Genomic DNA, 19,918 nt, shown 5'->3' on the forward strand with positions numbered 1-19,918 from the left:
AGGTGAATAAACTTTTTCTTAGTAGCTTTAGGACATACTACATTTTATTCATAATAGCCAGAACATGGAAACAGCCTAAGTGTCCCTCAGTAGAAGAATGGATAAAGAAACTGTGGTACATATACGCCATGGAATACTATTCAGCTATTAAAAACAAGGAATTCCTGAAATTTGTGGATAAATGGATTGAGCTAGAAATGATCATAATTAGTGAGTTAACCCAGAAGCAGAAAGACTCAAATGGTATATATTCACTTATATCTGCATATTAGTCCAAGGGGCATGTCCCACGAAAGCCTTCACTTACCAGGAAACTGAGACAGAGGGGAGGACATTCTAGTGGGACTCTAGATGAGAGAAGCCTGGGAGAATGGCAAAGTAGAAGGATCCAGAGGGTCCTAGAAGCCTACAAATAGAACATTATGATAGGCATTTTTTCCTTCTAAAAAGGATACCATAATATAGTTTGTATTGTGGTATTTTCTTTTTTTTCTTTTAAAATTTATTTTATTTTTGTACATATACATTTATATTATTACACATATATACAATACATTACCTATGGAAGAAGAACAATGACACAATCAGGAATTATACAAATCTTACATTCTTAGTGTTTTGGCTATTTGTATTTGACAGCATTGAAGAAAACCTCTTTCCTATCTTGGTGAGTCTAAAATTCTGAATATAAATCTATCTCCATCACATCTTGTCATTATCAACTTAAAACATCTATCTACCCCTAAAAACATATTAACCCCTAAACAACTAAGCTTCATTGTAAAACTAAGCTACCTGGTCTTCAAGTCCCTCAGAGATGTAAGAAGGAGTAAACTTGATTATCTGAGTATTCCGGGAGTGCAGGCTAGTAGCTTTCCAAATGAAAAGATGACAGAGACAGTTTTCTACCTGAATAGCCACCCAAAACTCTGTATAATGTTGGAGCATCTTCTTCAGCCTTCTGGCCCAATATATCTGACAGACATATTTGGGAGGCAGAAACTATTGAGAAGTTCCTTACCCTATCTTGGCAGAGTTTGGCCATTGACTCTGCTTGCATCCAAGCTTGCCTTTTTAAGGCAGAATTCTGTATATGGTAGAAATGAGGACCTTTTGCCCAGTGGCTAGTTTGCCACATTTATAGCCATCTCCATAAGGAGGTCCTTTGATGCTCATCACCTTCTTTGAGGTAGACTGGGTGCTGCTTGTTTCATTGGTTAACCTGTCTCATTGTCAGTGAATCTTTAAAGTAATAAAAACATTTTAAAATGCCATATTCTGCATGTCTCTGGGTATTTTCTATTCAAATATGTAATACAGTTTCATTTGCAAATGCTGTCCTCATGGTTAGGGACAGTGGAAGGAGACAAAGAAGGAGGAACACAATTTTACAGTTAGGAAAGAAAACTTAGAAATGCCATAACAAAGACTTCAGTCAGTGTAGTGTAATCCTGAGCAGTAAAGATAAATGTCCTAGGCTTTCAGAGCTGAGCTGAGGTGTGTGAAAGGAAGCATGGCAAATCCAGCTGGTGGGAGACAAGGGTCTGAGGGAGAATCATGGCACATCATCTCACCCTGTCCCTGGTCTTAACACACACTGATTTGTAGGAACTTAGAAAAGAGCAAATAGTCCAGACATTAAACATTTTATTTTTGGCTTAACTGTTTTCATGCTACTGTTTATTTTACAGGCTCTGAAAGAAAGACAGCCATGATTAACTGTGACTTTTTGGAGTTGTAAAAAAATATATGAATTATTTTCCTCAATACAAAGGCCATTATAAATTTCTCTGGTTTTATATATTTAACTACCTAAATACCTATCTATATGAAAATGATGTCAAGCTGAATTAATTTAAGAATGCTTTTCATTTTATGCCATTACACCTTTTATAAATAGACCTTTCAAATGAAAATGCAATATTCTAAAATAGCACTTTTATAACTTGTATTATAAAAATCTTGTAACAGGTCATCTCTTTATAGTTACTGTTAGGTTTTTTTATTCTTCTTCTTCAGTATTCTTTGAGCTTTGGTTGGGTACAGGATTGTTTTGTAGATGTATTCATTTGGATGGGCCCTACCATTCTGCATTTTGATTGGCTGTGGTTTTCTAATTGTTTTGAAGAGAGATTCCTTGAGGAGTGAGGACTACAATTATCTATGGACATCAGGACAGTGTTTACATTGTTGTTAAGGATTATGCTGGCTTAGTAAACTGGTGGTTGTAGGTTCTCCTCCAAGATCCGTGGCTTCACTAACCCTGAGTAGTTGGCTAGATTTTCAATACCAGGGAATTCCCTCTTTCTGACTAAAAGTCTTGAGAATGTTGTTACCACAAAGGTAGGCGTGCCACTCTTAGGCCTTTAGGGTTATTGTGCCATGCTGATTGTTGATGTCACGTGTAGGTGCATAGCTTAGTAGGACTGTTGTTGCTTCCCTTCTCTAGACACTCGTATGACACCTTCTAGCATGATAAAAGCTAGTCCACCAGGAGGGAGGAGGCCTTCGGTTCAGTTCCAGCTCAGTGGCCTCTGGGCCCTGTGTCTGAAGTTCTTGGTGTCTTTACTAGCAGGGACTTAGCTTCCACCACTAGTGGGAACCAAGGGCAATCGCAAAGGCTATATTATGTGAGATTATCTTGGGCAGCCCTGATCAACAACTCAGAGAGAGCTCCCTGTGTCTGTATTGAGGTTTTTGTTAGGTGATCTTTGGCTCTTGGACGGTACACTGTCAGCTCTGACAGGAAGACCCACAGAGCCAAGAAATCTGGGCCTAGGGTGGCCTGCCAAAACTGATAAACCAAGGACCATGTATGGAGAGGACCTAGGTCCCCAGCTAAGATAGGCAGCTCAGTCTCCATATGGGTCCCCTAGTAAGGGGAGTAGAGGCTGTCTCAGCCAGACTCTGTTAACCGTCTCTGATCACCAAGCTGGGCGGTCCTGCCTGGCCACAGAGGAAGAGAATGCAGGCAGTTCTGATAAGACTTGATAGGCTCAGGTCAGTTGGTGCAGGAGGAGAGCTCTCCCTTTCTGAGGATTAGGGGAGGGGGATGGAGGAAGAGGGAGGGTGAAACCAGGAGGAGACAAGGGACTGAAGCTACAATCAGGAGTTCATTTGAACTATATTTGTTTATTTATACACAAAATGCATGTATCCACACATGTATTCCTCCCAGTGTCTTACAGAAATCTTAAAGTAGACATCTCCTCATATATGTTGTTCCATCAACAGGTAAAGGGGTTCATCCTAGGAAAGGCTAATTTCCTTTTCCAATCAGTCAGTAGTTGCCTATAGGTTTTTGTAGCCCATGAAATTTTCCTCCTTCCAAACTAATCTTCATTTAATATTGCCTTTTCAGTCTCCTTTATGTAGCCATTTCTAGGATACATCTTGGTACTAAACTACAGATGTGGGGCCTGTATAATTCCATTTTATACTGATTGTACTCTGTAGCCAAAATTATCTAAAGTTATTAGGAACACACAAAAACCTACTTGTTGATGCATATATTACTTTATATGCTATTATTATAAGTAAGACATTTGATACTTTTTTGTTTTAAATGTTATTTTGCTATGCATTTGAAACATATTTCATAGAACTACATGTGACAAACCTAGATTTTAGAGTAGGAAAAGGAAAAAAAAAGACAATTTGTAGATGATGTAGAGTCAGGTGAATGAAAATCTATCATTTAGTAGAATATCATTGTATAAACCTATCTCTTAAAACCATGGAATATTTCATAGATAACAAAAATAAGATTAAACACTGATTTCAGAGAGACTGACTAGGGAGACACACACGCGCACAAAAAAGCACTTATTATATAACAAAAGAATAACTTAGGCATAATGAAGAAACAAAATTACTGTAGAAAGTAGTGTCTTCGTTAAGTTCCTATGTTGCTGAAGATGGTAAGTTGTGCATTATGAGTACAGTCTTCAAAACATTTCACAGTATATTAACTTATTTTTGCCAGTTTCGTGTGTGTGTGTGTGTGTGTGTGTGTGTGTGTGTGTGTGTGTATGTGTGTGTGTGTGTGTGTGTATGTCTGTGTGTAAAATACATTTTAGTTATTTTCATCTTCCATCTCATTCTTGCACTTCCCACTCCTGCTGAAACCTTTCTTCTTGTCTGTTTTTTGTTTGTTTGTTTGTTTTTGAGCACCTACTGAGTTTAATTAGAAATGTTTGCGTGAGCATAGGTGGAAGGTTGTTTACCAGAGCAGAGGTAAGGTATTATTATCTACACCACAGAAGAAAATAAAATCCAGATAAACCTGTTGAGGAAGGATGGGGCTTCCTGGACCCTTTCTCTATTCATGATGAAACATTGACGGTCTTGAACAGGTAGCTACAGCTTCTGTGCAAGTATAGCAGCTCTGTCATGTCCAGAGCATGTTTTGCTCACATCACACCATCTACTGACTTTTACATTCTTTCTGGGCTTCTTCTGTATATTCCTTGAGCCATGGAGGAGGTGATAGCACTACCCAGTTTAGGACCAAGCATATTGGACATTACTTTTAGGGCTTTTGGCATGTAGATTTTTGCATTAACCACTGCCTGCTGCAGTTAAGTGTTCTTTGCAGTTTTCCCACCATGTCAGGATGTATTTTGAATTAAAACATTTTAAAAGTATTATTAAAATTGAGGTAATGAATAGGGAATGAGTAAAACAGGAGGGGCTGATTAGTCCTCACGCTGTAGAGAGGGACCTAGGTCATAGCTCATGTTGCAAAGGACAGACTTGTATTACTACCACATGAAAAATGCTTTTTAAAAGTATGTTTATTAAATATGAATCCTCCTTATAACTACATATATATAATTATATATTCTTCAATATCTATATTGAAGAAGTAGAGGAAAAAGGTTACCAGTTGAGATGTACTTTTAAAACAGTAACCTTAAATACCTCTCTGCTTTTTATGTAAGTTGTACCTGTATGTAACTGAGGACATCCTCACTAAGTCTTCACTGAATGAGTAGAGAAGAAATTACTTTCAAAGCACTATAGGAAAATCTGAAGCAGACCACAGATACCTCTACATAAAAGCTGACTTCTTCTTCTTCTTTTTTTTAAAGTCCTCTTCTCTTTATTTTATTTATTTATTTTTTTAATTAAAGGCTGACTTCTAATCACTTTAGGGCACAGAAGTCTTTGTGTGGCAAAACTTTATAATAAATAGTGTACACATATCTGAGATGTTACAAAAAAAAAAGAGCAGGGAGCTGCTTGTACCGAACAAGACCTAGTTACCTCAGGTCCTTGAATATAATACATGTACGTTAGATTGACTTCTATTGATTTTTTGAAAAATAAATTAAAAGGCAACCTAAGCATGTCATACAGCAATGAGAAGTTTGAAAATAGGCCATGTTAGCTACTTAGTAATTAAAACAAGCCAACTTTGATTGGTGTTGTAGCCGATTTTGAAACACCAACCTTCAAAGCCTTATAACCAGTGAAGTGTCACAGCTTTGGCACTAATTGGGTCTTCTAAGGCTTTTATTAAGACTGAATGTCATTTACTTTAGCAGTTAAGAGATGACTAGATTACAAATCCCCACTATTTCCCAAAACTTTGGTAGGATAGATCATCACTGGTAAAAATGAGCTGCAGAGTTTTCAGTTAAGAAGCCAGGATTGATTATTAGTGCGGGAGAACCTAGAGTAGAAAGGATGCGAAATCCTCTCTGTCTTCTCCTCCTCCCTGCAGAGCATGTACACGCTCACATTTGTCCTCAGAAGTGGGAAGCAGGAGGCTATGAGAAGAGAAGGCAGTGCCAGGCCTGCTCTCTCCAGCACCTTTGATTGCTCATTACCCAGCAGCCTCCCGCAGACCCACAGGCTGTCTCGCCCTTTTCTTTTTATGTCTGCCTCTTGGAGAAAGCCAGCAATCTGTTTCTTGAAAACATTCTTTTGATTTCTCTTTGACTTCACTGGCCTTTCTTCATATTTTCTTTGCCTTATATATCTCCCTGCCTCTAAATTTTGCTGCCGCCTAGGGTTTATGTTACTTTCTACTGGTACATAACAGATTACCATAAATTTGGTGTTTTGAAATAACACCCATTTTATAATCTCACTTTCTATGGAGCAGAATTCTAGTCATAACTTAGCTGAACCATCTCTTATGACTGCACTCAGTCTGGCATCTGTATCTGGGATGTAACCTAAGTAACTGAGATTTATTTCCACACTTTTTTTTGCTTGTTGGAAGAATTTATTTCCTTAAGGCTATGGGGAGGAAGGGCTTTCTCTTTGGTTGTAAGGAAGCCGGTGGCTCTGATATGCTCCTTTGCAGAAGTTGACTAGTCAGAGAAAAACCCAGGCAAGACTAAAGCTATAGTCGCAATGAAATAATGTAATTGCATTCTGTGCCTTGGAGAAATTTTGTCATCTCTCATTTTATGAGCTATAAGCAAGTTAGAGGATTTGCCCCACTCCAGCAGATGAGACTCATAGAGGGTATGAACACAGGAAGCGGCAGACAGACACGCACACAGATGAGTTCTCTGCATCACATTTCTCTCTCGTCGTTTATTCATGTGTTTCATGTTTTTAAAATTATGAGTGCCAGACAGCTTTTATTTTACAAATGCACAGCCCCAAATAAGTTTCTCTAATTACCTGATTTTTCAGTACCACTAACGTTCAGCTCTTTGTAGTTGCTCTAATCAATGACAAGTGTATCATCCCACACTCCGTGTTCTCTCACGTCATATTTACTTATCAGAAAATTTTGTCCCACCTATTTCCAAACTATTTCTTCTTCCTCCAAGTTCTTCCCACTTTATTCTCTGCAAAAATTACATACTATATTCTTTTTTCTTCTTGAAGAAAATTTCTTGCATTCCTAACAATGGCATGTCTGTTACCCTTTGAGTAGGTGATACACACTTCCAAGTGTAAGGCCCTTTCTGGCCATTTATGGTTATTGGAGGCCTCCTTTCTTCAGATGCCTAGTAATTTGTGTACTTTCTCTCTGTGGGAAAAGAGACATAAACACTTTCTTACTCTGCTTTTCCTGTTGTTGTTCATTCCAAATAGCCCTCACCATTCCGGCGTCAACTCTTTTTCATCCCGACACATTTTTAAAGTTTCTAGATTATTTTATTGCTGTGTGAAGTACCATGCTAACTGTACATAGCCGCACTCCGTGGACTGCGCAGTCCGTTAAGACACTTATCTCACCACACTGACACTGTGTGAGCTCAGGGCTGGGATCCCCATTCCCTGCAAGAAGGAGAATTTCATGAGTTAAGGGATTGACGTTTGGTATCCTCCTGTATTTAAGCCCTCAGGGCTGTGCTGGGAACATACATAGGTATTCCTTCAGAACTGCTGAACGTGTGAGGGAGTTCGTGGGTGAATGCAACCATTCTCCCCTTATCTTTGGGTCTTTAGCCCTTTGCTTTGATATGGAATCTTAAGTTCTTGGAGAAGTATGATTTATCCAAACTCTTTCACATCTTGACTGTGTCCTTGTCATCAACTGAAATGTGACCTCTAGTTACCAGTTAGGCCTCGAGCAATTCTAGCCTTTTTCTTTCTTTCCTTCAGCCATCTCCAGATCTGTTTTTAAGATGAGCCATAGAGCACCCTACTGCTACGGCTTTGATTTTGCTTCTCCTGGAAGCTCAGAACTTTCCCCTGTCAGATTGTATTCTGTTAGGTGCTGCTTCTCTTCAGACAAGGTTGGATGTACTTGGCTGAATTTCTCAGGAATTCTTTATCCTCCAAACCAAGAAACATATAAAGTAGGTAATGGCTGTTTTCTGATTCCTTATCCAACATATATTTCCTGCAGGGTTTTCATCTCTGTAACCTGTCTAACATTTGTTCTGTGTTCTTTTATTCTTTATGTCTCTACACATTCCTCAAAATCATGTTATAGGACAGGACTTTCTATCATTCATGTAGGCTTCAGTTTAAAATATTAAATAGCTGTATGGATTTCCTTCGTGTAATTTCTCTTTTAAGTCTTTACTATTTTTATAAAAAATGTTTGTTTTCCACAGAATTGGGGTATTAGTTTACTGATAAATTTGTTTTAGGGCACAAACATAAAAAGAGTCCTCTAATTCCTAAATTCACATTACTATAATATGTGGACCTTACCAGAATCTTAATGTTTGCCTGACTGCAGGTGGCTATCACTTGCGGAGGTTGTGTATAGATCCCCCCGGGTGAGAAAAGCATACAAACCCTTTCCTTAGAACCACAAGCAGACAGATGTGACCTCATTTTTTTAAAACCATACTTTCTTTTCATTTCAAGTTTGAGTCATTTCATAAAATGTATTTTAATTACATGTTCTTTATATGAAAACATTGGCGTCTGATGGAATAGTATGCGATGGTTTCTGGGTAGCGCAGCCTCCTCACCTGCCCTCATTTTCAGTTTTTCTGAAAACTCACATTGCTGTTTTCTGCTGTGCTTGTAGGAAGCTGATTCTGAACTTTTGAGGAGATCCTCGGCACTCGAGGGACTCTGCAGGTAATGGGAAAATACACACACATAAACACACACACAAAATAATCCTTCCTTTTTTTATGGGATGGAATTAAAAGGTCTGATAGAGAATTTGGTAAAAAAAAAAAAAAAAAAAAAAAAGAAATTCATATTAGTGCTCATCAGTACTCCTTGATAGACTAACTTTATAGTGCTAACCACACAAACAGTAGTGATGCACAAGAAAATGTAAGTGCTGTCAGCGAGTGTGTTGAAGAGAGAAGAAACACTTGTAAATAGTATATACTTAATAAATAATTTTTTTCTTTGGCCAGCTGAGACCAAGTATTTTAAAATACGTCATTTATCATTTTAGTGTTAAGAGCGCCCCCTGGTGTGACTATATAATCATATGCTTAGGTGAAATTTTTGGTTTTTTTTTTTTTTTTGAATCTCTTTTTGCTATTAGATCGTGTTGGGCCTTCTTTTCATGCTAGTTTGAACAGCGTGCATATGGAGGGTAACTCTCAACAGAGCTGCAGTGAAAAGGTTTTCCCATCCCTGCTCATATTTAGGATCAGTTTGAAAGCAGAATATGGGAATATGTGATTTCTTTTTTTATTTTACTTTTAACTTTTTTTTATAATTTATTTAGATTACATCTCCATTGTATTCTCCTATCCCACGTGCTCCCCATGCTTTCACCCTATTCCCCTCCTCTAGATCTCTGACAGAAGGGGACCTCCTCCCCCACCATATGTCCACAGCCTGTCCATCAGGTCTCATCCAGACAGCCTGCTTCGCCTTTCTCTGTGGGCCACAGGACCTCCCCACCAAGGGAATTGGGGGCACCAGAATTCATGTCAGAGGCAGTCCTCTCTCCCCCCACAGCTGTGGAGAATGAACTGTCTGTTAGCTAGATCTGAACAGGGATCCAGGTTTACAGCATGCATTATGCTTGGTTGGTGCAGCAGTTTGTGCAGGCCCCCCTGGGACCAGATCCGCCAGCCTTGATGTTCTTCTTATGATGATCCTGAACCCTCTGGGTTCCCCCCAAAATAAGTGATTTCTAAAGTTCTTTCTGTCCTATTAATTTAGTAATTGTGCAATTATAAATACTTAATATTATGGCAGGATCTATGGTTTTTTGGTGTTAATAGACTTGCTATGGTAAATTGCTGTAAAAATTCCTTTTTGGTAAATTCATGGCCATTTCAATAATTAAACAAGAGAACTCAATATCTTTTTCTTTTCTTTTCTTTTCTTTTCTTTTTTTAAATCCATAATGTGAAAAAAAGCCACAAATCTTGAGGCTTTCTTAGAAGCCTTCAGTTCCCTTATAGCTCTTAAATTGAAATGTAAATGACTTTCATCCTATACCATGTCCAGTGATCTTAGCTTTCCCCCTGGTACCCAGTAAGAGGGTCTTATGTTCCCAGACATGACCAGCAAAGCACTTACTTACAACTGCTAGTTTTCCTTCTATTTAAAAGTAAATAAATCATCCTTGAGAAGTTAAATTGCATATAACATTTTAAAATACACATGTATAAGTTTGACTGTGGTAATTATTTTTTCCTATTCTCTATAGTCCTATTATTTCTTATATGTTTGTTGTCTTCGTTGTGATAATTGCAAGACTACTGCATTAGGATGACTTTGTTTTGTCTTCTCTTGTAGATTTTCTTCTCACCATCGACCAGGTACGTACTTACACTCGGCCCTGCTTTTTGAATAATTGTGTTTGAATTGTAGTTTTCATATTTACAGTAGGAATCATGATGGTTGGGCAGGACAGTGACTCATCAGCTTAATCTCATCTCTCAAGGAAGAGTGCAGAATGCGCCTCATTGGACACTGTTAATATATACTCTATGTCAGATGTAGGCAGATTGAGTGTTTCTTTATACAACACATCCCTGAAGTAGATACTATTAGAAAGTTCCTGAGTATGGAAGTCAAGATCCCAGTCAACTATTCCTAATATGTAATGGACAAACAACCACAGTATGGGATCATTAATTTGAATGCACATATTCATAACTGCATGTGTTGATGTTACTGCCCTTAAGGGCTAGCAATCTCATAATACACAGACATAGATGAAACCAGGATTTGGAAAGACTGAGGAGATCCTCTGAGATGTATCCATTAATAGGAAAACAAGAATTACTTTGGGAACTTACTCCTCAATGAAGCTTCCTCAAACCAGGGTCAGCTGCTTGCTTCTTTCTCATTTGACATGTCTTAATTTTTTTGTGGACAGGCTCCCATGCACACGGCCATTTTCTTTATGTACCCTGTATTTGTATTGTCTTTGTGAGGCCCTATCATGGTTCTTATGGGTTACTTTGTTGATTTTTTTTACCAGCAGATTTGGCTCTTAAATTTTTTTAGTGGGCAGAATGATAAGTTTATTGTTGCATTAATAATTGTTTTGAAAGTTACTAAGTAGCTCACCGTGGAAACTCGGTATGAACAAGCCTGGTTTTGTTTAACATATCTAGTGCTGCGTATTTTCCCTTTGTCTTAGATTTGCTCTGGGAAGCAGCTCTTCCATGATAGTTCAAAAGCACATGGTTGATGGTTTTTTGCACTGTGCACAATCTTGTAGTTTGGTATAATTACATTTGTCTGCTTTAGTTTCTTGTGCCTGGGTGTTCATATTTTTAAAAAGATGAATGCCTCTACCAAGATCTATGACTATGAACCACTTATCTCATTTTGAGGCATATATCCAAATGACTAAAATCTATACAAGAAGAAGATTCCTGCATGTCCAAGTTTATTGTGGCCCTAATCATAATAGGCAAGCCGTAGAAGACACATACTTGCATATCAGATCATCAGTAAAGGGAAAGGAGTGTATGTAGGTCATTGGCGTCCCTTTGGCAGGCTGCTTGCTTTTGTGTTTGCGCTGTTTCAGGACCTGGTTGGATGAAGACTGTGCAAGTAGCTATGCGTCCTGGTACGCAGCACTAAGGTATCACATGACCCAGCATACACTAAGCTTATGGAAATCAGTTTAACTCTCATGTTGAATCAGTAAGTGAGTGAAAAGAGCAAGAGCTGTGCTAACTCTTTCTCCTCATTCCTGCCCCACAGCTGTGCAGGATCCCTTTGTTCCCTGTGCAAGAGCACCTGGTTAATAAGCTTTTTAGTTTTGAATTCGCTTAATAGCTATGAAATCAGTCTTTGCATTTCCAAATCCTCTGGTACTGTTTTAGTTTACACCTTTATGCTAGACAATTAGAGCCAAGTCCTTTCATTGGATTTCCTGGCTCTAGTTTTACCCCTTACCAATAAATTGTACCTACTGGAATAAGGCTAATTTCCCTAAAGGAGGTAATTAATAACCATTTGAAATGAGTCTGAGTCTTTTGATTTTGTTCTTGCTTACTTGGCTTCCAGGTCATCTCATTACCGTTGTCTTCACTCCTGAGTGTTGTGTTGTCTGTCCCTGAAACCTTTCCAAACAGTAGGCTGCTTCTCCTCTCACTCTCCCTGTACCGCCATGCAACCAGTGCCCTTCTGTACAAGTGCATCTTGTATCTTCATCTTCACCTTCTGACACTTTTCCAGACTGAAACTGCACAACACATGCCCAGGCTCAGCACCTCTTCAGTGACCTGGTCTAAGACCCTTTCTTTATTTCCTATTTCATTTCACAGGGTGTTCTGGCTAGTTTTATGTTGACTTGACACAAGCCAGAGTTACTGGACAAAAGGGAACCGTCGTTGAGAAGATGTGTCCATAAGACTTGGCTGTAGGCAAGCTTGAAAGGCATGTTTTAATTAGTGATTGAAATGGGATAGACTAGCCCATGCTGGATGGGGCCATCTCTGGCAGTTGGGCCTGGGTTCCGTAAGAGAGCACTCTCCCATGGCTTTTGCATCAGCCACTGTCTTCAGGTTCCGGTCCTGTTTGATTTCCTGTCTTGACATGCAACACATACAAACATACAAACTCATTTATTCATGTGCTTTATTACTATGAGGGACAATCTGTCATTTCTGTTCTGTGAGACATAATCTAATGAGATGAAATTTCTAGGAAAATCCTGGTTTGTTTATATATTTATCTTTATTACTATCTTTATTCTTCCCTCTTATTCCTTCTTCATTCCTGGAAAGTGCATGTGTTGGTGAGCGAGTGCCTCTGTCTTGTAGCTGTGAGGGAAAGAAAGGACAGGGTTTGTTCAGATTTAAACACTGACATTCTTGAACTTCCAGGGAAAAACCAGTAAATAACTTTACTTGTAAAACTACTGTGTTGGGTTTAAACCATTGTTTTTAGGGTTTTCTGTTTAATAGTTCCCTAATTGATAAGTTACCGGTATATATTTGTCATTGTTTTACTTGTAGTTTGTATTTTTTTTTTTTTTGGCTTTATTGTTTCTTTGTTTTGACAGGGTTTCTCTGTGCGTAGTTCTGGCTGTCCTGGAACTTGTTTTATAGGCCATGCTAGCCTTAAACTCAAGGAGATCAGCTTACCTTTATCTCCCAAGTGCTGTAACCACCAAGCCAGCTATATTTTGTATTTTTTCATTACTTTATTTATCACTTTACAGCTTGCTCACAGCCCCTCCCCTCTTCTCCCAGTCCCACACTCAGACCCTCTTCCCCGTTCCCTCCCCTCTCTCATAGAAGGGTATTTTAATTCATAGATCATGTGTTGGATCCTGTTGCTGCAGCATACTTGTTAGACACTAAGGTTTAAACAACACTGCTGTGCAAATGTTTTTTGATCTTATAAAGGCACAAAAATTATTATAATATGCAATGCCATATGAGATAGCCTCACATTGTGCACATCTAAAGATGTGCCACCTAAAGATAAACAGATGAGAATATATCCATTTGGCAGGGAATCCCTTAAAAATAACACATGTTGTAAAACCTGGGAATGAGTCTATCCTGTGAGGTATCAGCCTTCAGGGCCAGAACCTCTTTCTTGTTCTTTTACATGACATAGTGTAGGTAGTCACTTATCTTAAGTGTCAGCCGTGCTGCCTCTTAATAACCATGAGAATGAGTGCGCGCGCGGTCTAGGAAACTAAAGATAAAGCTCCCACTTGAAGCAACTGACAGCCTGTCTTTGGAAAGCCAATTTGGTGAGAACAATCTGCAGAAGGGGCAGAAACTGTCACAGGAAGTTGCCAGGGATCCTCTTGAAATACAGACTGAAAAGCAATAAGCCAGAAGCTGAAAGGAGGGAGGAGGTAAACAAGGCACTGAAGCTCAGTTGTTGAAAGGCAAGAGTTAGTTAATGGGCAGCAGCACCAAATCATCAGGCGGCCAACAGCCCGGAACGGAGCACAGAGGGAGGACAAGGGAACAAGACTCCCCAAGACAGCACAAAAATAAGCTGCTGTCCTCCAGGGCTTTTGGAAAAGTCTCTTTGAGGGAAGCCAGATACAGACCATAATAAGGACCCTATTTATAAAACCAAAGAGGTTCAAATGAGCTAAAATGAAACAAGGATCCCAAGACATAAAAATTATAATGTGTCATTGTGTTGAAATGGCATTCAGTGCTCAAAGAATCTAATTCAAACGAAGGTCCAGGGACAGGGACGTTGGCATGGATTTCAGCACTGGATCTTGAGATGATTATTTGTTGGTTGTTTGCTTTAGTGTACACTTTGTACTGAAAGAGTTCCAGCAAATTCAAAATCAATACAATGAGGAAATTCTGGAATTGGGCTACATGCTGTTTAGAATTCTGGGGTCTTGGGATAAAGTACTGAAAGAAATTTGAGTACATTGCCACTTCTGACATCCTGGTATAGCCAGAAAACAAATAAGAGGTTTAGGTTTGAATAATAAGTCTTCACTGCACATCAAAACCTTGCATTGGAAGTAGCCATGAATACCAATAAAGCATCCAGGTGTGTTAATCACAACACAGTCTATGCTTTAATCCTACCTAGGATTAATGGACTAAATTATGCTTTGAAGCATGTGTGCAAGGGTCTGATGGGGTTCCCTGATATTCATTCGTAGTAAAAAACTGATCTTCCTAAAAATTCAGAGTGACTCAAAAGCATAGGATAGAGGATTATAGGTATTCTGGCTTTATGAGCATATTCTGCATGATTATTTTATGTGATAAGGGGTGGTATTTTCTTCATCTGATGAAATTAGCCTAGTATTTCTCAATTAATTTAGTATACATTATATTTGCATTACATATATTAATAGAAATGCATTAGATCACATATTTTAATGACCTAATAAAGATATAACGGAGATCACTCACAGTAACATTGTTGTGTGTGGAGAGGGTGGGCAGGGGGCATTGGAAGTAGAAGGGAGACAGCCTTTGACTATAGCAGTACAGTGCCAAATGGCATAAAGATGTGACAAAAAGAAAGATTGTCTTTCTAAATTTAATGCTGTTGTAGAATGTACTAAATTTTGTAATATTTTCTTGAAAATATTTGTACTGAATGTGTGGCTTGAGCTGTGAGACACAGTGATGTAGTCTTCATGTTCATCTTCTGGCAGTACCTGGGTGTCAGAAGAAGAGTATTTGATCAGATTCATTTGTGTAGTTTATTCCGTGACTCAAGAATCCTAAACAGCATTTAGTCAAAATTGAGAATTCTCCCTTACATTTGCTGTGACTATTATACACTTTAAAGTCTGCACTAAAACAAACAAGAAACAACTATCTTAGGAACAAAAGAAAGCAGAATTGGATGTTATAAAATATTCATTTTATTATTTTTAAGTGGACAGTTCAGCAGTGTTAATACTATCCAAGGATAATGCTGTTCTTTAGATTTAAATTTTAGATGTATACATTTTAGTAAATATCCATTTTAAGTTTTCCTCCATGCTTTCAATACTGGAGATAATTTTAGTTACTTTATAAACTAGACTTTTTAAATTAAGTTCTGATCATTTATAAATCAGCTTTTTTAATACTTTCATTTTTATTATTATTGTGCTTGTTTTTCATTCTTTGCCAATTTTGAAGTGTCACACAAAAAAGCAAGAGACAACATAGGGATATATAGAGCTACATAACCTCTTCTGTTGCTGTAAATATACAACGTCTCTCCGTTAAGTCATAACACTTACTCTGGTGTTTTAGAGGTGGAATCTCTGTGAGGGGAGCGGGATTAGACCAGGCGGTCAGGATGGAGCCTGCCAGGACAGGTGGCTTTGTATGGAGCGTCCAAACGAAGGCATACTACTTCTGTGTTGCCTTAGGACGCCAGATATAATCCTTTAACCTGAGACAAGAGCTATGGACAAAACAGCCCCACTAAAAATTCACCCGGTTTCCGGTATTGCAGTAATAGCAAAAGAAACCAGAGTATGGTAGTGTACAGTAGCCGTGCGTGGTGGCGCACGCCTTTAATCCCAGCACTCGGGAGGCAGAGGCAGGTGGAGCCCTGTGAGTAGGAGGCCAGCCTGATCTAAAAATATGAGTCCAGGACAGCCAGGGCTATTACACAAAGAAACCCTGTCTCAAAAAACAAACAAACAAACAAACAAAAAACAAAAAACAAAAAGAACAAAAAAAACCAACCCAACAAACAAAAGTAAGTGATTTTAAGTGTACAATTCAGTAGTATTCTAATACTGAGACTGTGTGTGTGTGTGTGTGTGTGTGTGTGTGTGTGTGTGTGTGTGTGTTCCAGTGCCCTGGAGGTCAGAAGAGAACATCAGTTCTCCTCCAGTTGGACTTCCAGGCAGTCACACTCATGTCCTCTGCAGGAACAGCATGTGCTTTTGGTGCTGATCCACCTGTCAGCTCCGGTTCCTACTTTATCACTGAACTAAATCTCATAGCTATTGTGCTTTTATTTTTGCTTGTTTAAGAAGCAAACATTAACATTCTAGATTCTTTACAAATTAAAAAATACTGTGTTTACTAATTTTTAGAAAAGTTTTAAATTTTACCCCCTTCCTACTCTTTCGCATCTGTGCAAGTATACCTGGAGGTAGAAGATGTATGTATCTGTAATATTGATGGAGTTTCCAATTGTCCGTTATTTTGATTATAGTTTTATGTTTTTACGAGCAGTGAAGAGTAATGTTCACCTCTTAAGGTCATCTCATTGCTACAGTGCATTATCAAATGTGTTAGGAAAATATAGGCCATTCTTAGTGCACTCATGTTTTAATTATCATTGAGACTTTTTGTGTTAGAATAATTTACATTTCCTTTTAGTCTGAACTGTGTTTCACAAATATTGTCCATTTTAAAAATGAGAAGTAACAAACAAACACAAGCAGTCCCAGCTGCTGTATAGGTTTATGAGTGTGTTAGCTTTGCTATGTCCAGAAGACAGCACTGTAATCAGGATTGCCTGCTTTGTGGGCTCTTCTTTCTTCTACCCCTCTCCACCCTTTCCCCACCTTTTAACCCCCTAACACTAGCTATAAGAGAAAAAGGATATCAAGAAAAGGAAAGAGATCCCCAAATAAAGTCAGGGGTCCGAAACAGGGCGCGTTATTGTCCGACTGCTTCCTCTGATGAGGGGCATTGAGCTCCTTGGGGCAGGTTTGCTCTTCATTGTCTGGATATCTGGTTTCTTGTTGTTTCTTCTTTGTGCACAACTACTTAACAAACTGTGATCGACAGCAACTGACGAGCAACCGAGAACCTACCCTATGGGGCCTCAGCATTGATATGCCCTCTGAAAAGTCCTCAGAATTCCAAATGTCACACAGTTGTAGAAACTATCTGCAGCTGGCAAAATCATGCACCTGGCAGAGCACAGGGCAAATCATAGCTTCTGGGATGCAGCCCCATTCCCTTGCACCTGGGATTAAAATGAAAGCGTATTCTCATATTCTTGATTTATTTAAAAACAAAATTCCAGGAGTCTCCTTACACATCAGGTCATAGCGTTTCTTCCAGTTTGCTGGATATTACATTGTTTCTACCCCCTCTTCTATGGTACCTGCTTCCTGAGCCTTGCTGGGGGCAGCTTTGATACAGATGTCCTGTTTAGGTGTGAACATCCACTGTCTCATTCTTAGCACTTTGACCAACTCTCCATCCTTCGTTTGACTGCTGCCTACTGCAGAGACAGCTTCTCTGACCAAGTTTAAGAGTAGCCCAACGTATGCATATGAACATACATATTCAGAAGACAGTTTGATAGCATGGCTATCTAGCAAGTTAATAGCAGCCTCTACTCGAGGGCCTATGTCATACATTTCTAAGCAGTCTTCCTATTAAATTCCATTTCTTCACAACTTTCCCAGGCAACTGATTAATATTCTCAGCTTGGTTGCCAAATACAATTACTTTTATTCCAGATGTTATATAATAAATTTCAGCATCCTAGTTTATACTCTGACCTTCAAATTTATTTCCCATATATTTGTATGACTCCTCAGCTATAATATTACTCAAACAAAACCAAACTTGCCATTCTTCATTTTCTATCTTCTTTTCCTGTTTATATGGGATATTGTCTCTATATGTCATAATGTCAGAATTTTGTAAACACGGTACAGTATAGCTTCCTACTCTTTCCCCATTTCTTTTTTCATTTTAGTCTTTTTAAATTATTTTATTTCATTGACATTACGAGACAGGACCTTGTTATTGCCCCTGGCTGGCCTAGATATAATGCTATGTAGACCAGACTGACCTCAAATTATAGCACTATTCCTAGTTTTACCTCTTAAATGTTTGAATTATAGCCATTGTGCTGCTTAGTATAATGTTGATTTAACAGAAGGTAGAGTCATTATGAGAGTGAATCTCAACCTAGAAAACTCCTTCATCAGATTGGCTTTTAAACAAGAAAATGAGACTTTTTCTTAATTAATGATTGATATGGGAACACCCAAATCACTGTGAGCAGTGCCACCTCTAGGTATGTGGGTGCATATGCTATAAGAAACAGCACTCGCTGGGTGATAGATTGTAAGCTATAAGAGGAAATAAACTCTTTCCTCCCCAAACTGCTTTTAGTAATATTTTATCACATAAATAGAAACCCAAAAAAAGGCATGTGCCACTATGCCTTACTTTCTCTTCTTTAGTGATAATTTCTATATTCTCTGATGAAAGGTCATTTGTAATATATTGCTTTTCTTAGGGCTTTTAAGAATTCTTCTTTCACTCTTTGAGATTGCAGTAAAATAAAAATATTTAACTCTTTTTTTCCTCTCTCTCATGCCTTATATTACACACACTCTCACTCTCTCTTCCTCTCTCCTCACCCCCATCCCCCATGCACAAACACCTAAATACATAGTATAATATGTCTAGTTAATGTTATTTGTGTGGTTTTTTTCCAGGCTGATCTTTAGATATTGGGTAACCATTTGTTGTGTTCTTCCCTCAGGCAGACCAGTTCTCTCACTCTCAGCATTCCTGACCCTTAGTGCAGGAGTTGCTTTGCCTGTATGTATTTATGGGACTGGTATTCACAGCTTTGCGTTTTGATTGATTTTGTGGTTTTGTTGTTGTTATTTGTTTGTTTGTTTTTGTTTTTGTTTGTAATTGTCACCACCCTCTTTTGCTAAAAGAGGTCTCCATGATGATGGGTGAGAACCACACTTACATGTGGGTATAAATGTAGTTAGAGATTATGCTTGTATGTTGTGGTAACAATTGCAGGTTCTCCTCCAAGATGCATGACTTCACTAGTCCTGGGTAGTTTTTAGGTTTCCAGTACCAGGAGTCGTCTTCCTCTTCTTGAGCAGGTCTCATCAGGTGGAGAGCTGTTGGCTACCACTGAGGTACTCATGACATTACTTCACCCTCACAGTCATTTTGTGGTGTTGGTAATTATTGTGGTTCATAGGCATTATAGCTTGGTAGGACTCTTGGGACACCTTCTGGTACCCAGAACATGAAATCTAGTTCTTGATAAGAGGGCTTGGGGGTCAGTTCAGTTCAAAGGCTTCTATGTCCTGTGTTTAAAGTTCATTAGGGACTTACCTTCTACTTCTGAGGGATGACTAAGGGCAATAGCAATAACCGTAATGTTTTAGACATTTCTTGAACAACTCTGAACAATAATTCAAAACAAGGCATCTTATACTCAGTGTTGTGTTGCTGTTGCTTTTGTTCTGTCTTTGGATTTTGGATGGATCATTGTCAGTCCAGAATGGGAAATTTCATTTAAACTATATATGTTTCTTCATGTACTGACTGTCTTAGAGTTATTCCTGCGAAGCGGCACCATGACCATGGCGACTCTTACAGAAGAAAACATGTAATTGGGGCTGGCTTAGAGTTGAGTCCACTGTCGTCACCATGAGAAGCATGACGTGTAATGGGCTGGCTTAGAGTTCCACTGTCGTCACGGTGAGAAACATGGTAGCATGCAGGCAGACATGGTCTGGAGAAGGAGCTGAGCTCTACATCTTGAGCTGCAAGCCATAGGGAGAGGCAGTGAGTTACTGGGCCTACTTGAGCTTCTGAAACCTCAGAGGCCCACCCCCAACGACACACTTCCTCCTAATGGT

General features: G+C 38.8%; 1 protein-coding gene across 2 annotated transcripts in view; it reads left to right on the forward strand.

Annotated features, from left to right (window-relative positions):
- Window positions 1–19,918, forward strand: part of COX7B2 (cytochrome c oxidase subunit 7B2) — a 104,773-nt gene that overhangs the window by 30,511 nt on the left and 54,344 nt on the right. For both annotated transcript variants that reach the window (XM_084798649.1, XM_084798650.1), the window contains 2 exons: window positions 8,459–8,511; window positions 10,147–10,169. In XM_084798649.1, the coding sequence (XP_084654775.1) occupies window positions 8,459–8,466 (8 nt within the window). In that variant the 3' untranslated portion in view covers window positions 8,467–8,511; window positions 10,147–10,169. The remainder of the gene's footprint in view (window positions 1–8,458; window positions 8,512–10,146; window positions 10,170–19,918) is intronic.

The sequence above is a fragment of the Acomys minous genome (genome assembly GCF_964271855.1).
Source record: "Acomys minous genome assembly, chromosome: 10".
In the NCBI taxonomy this organism is placed as follows: Eukaryota; Metazoa; Chordata; class Mammalia; order Rodentia; family Muridae; genus Acomys; species Acomys minous.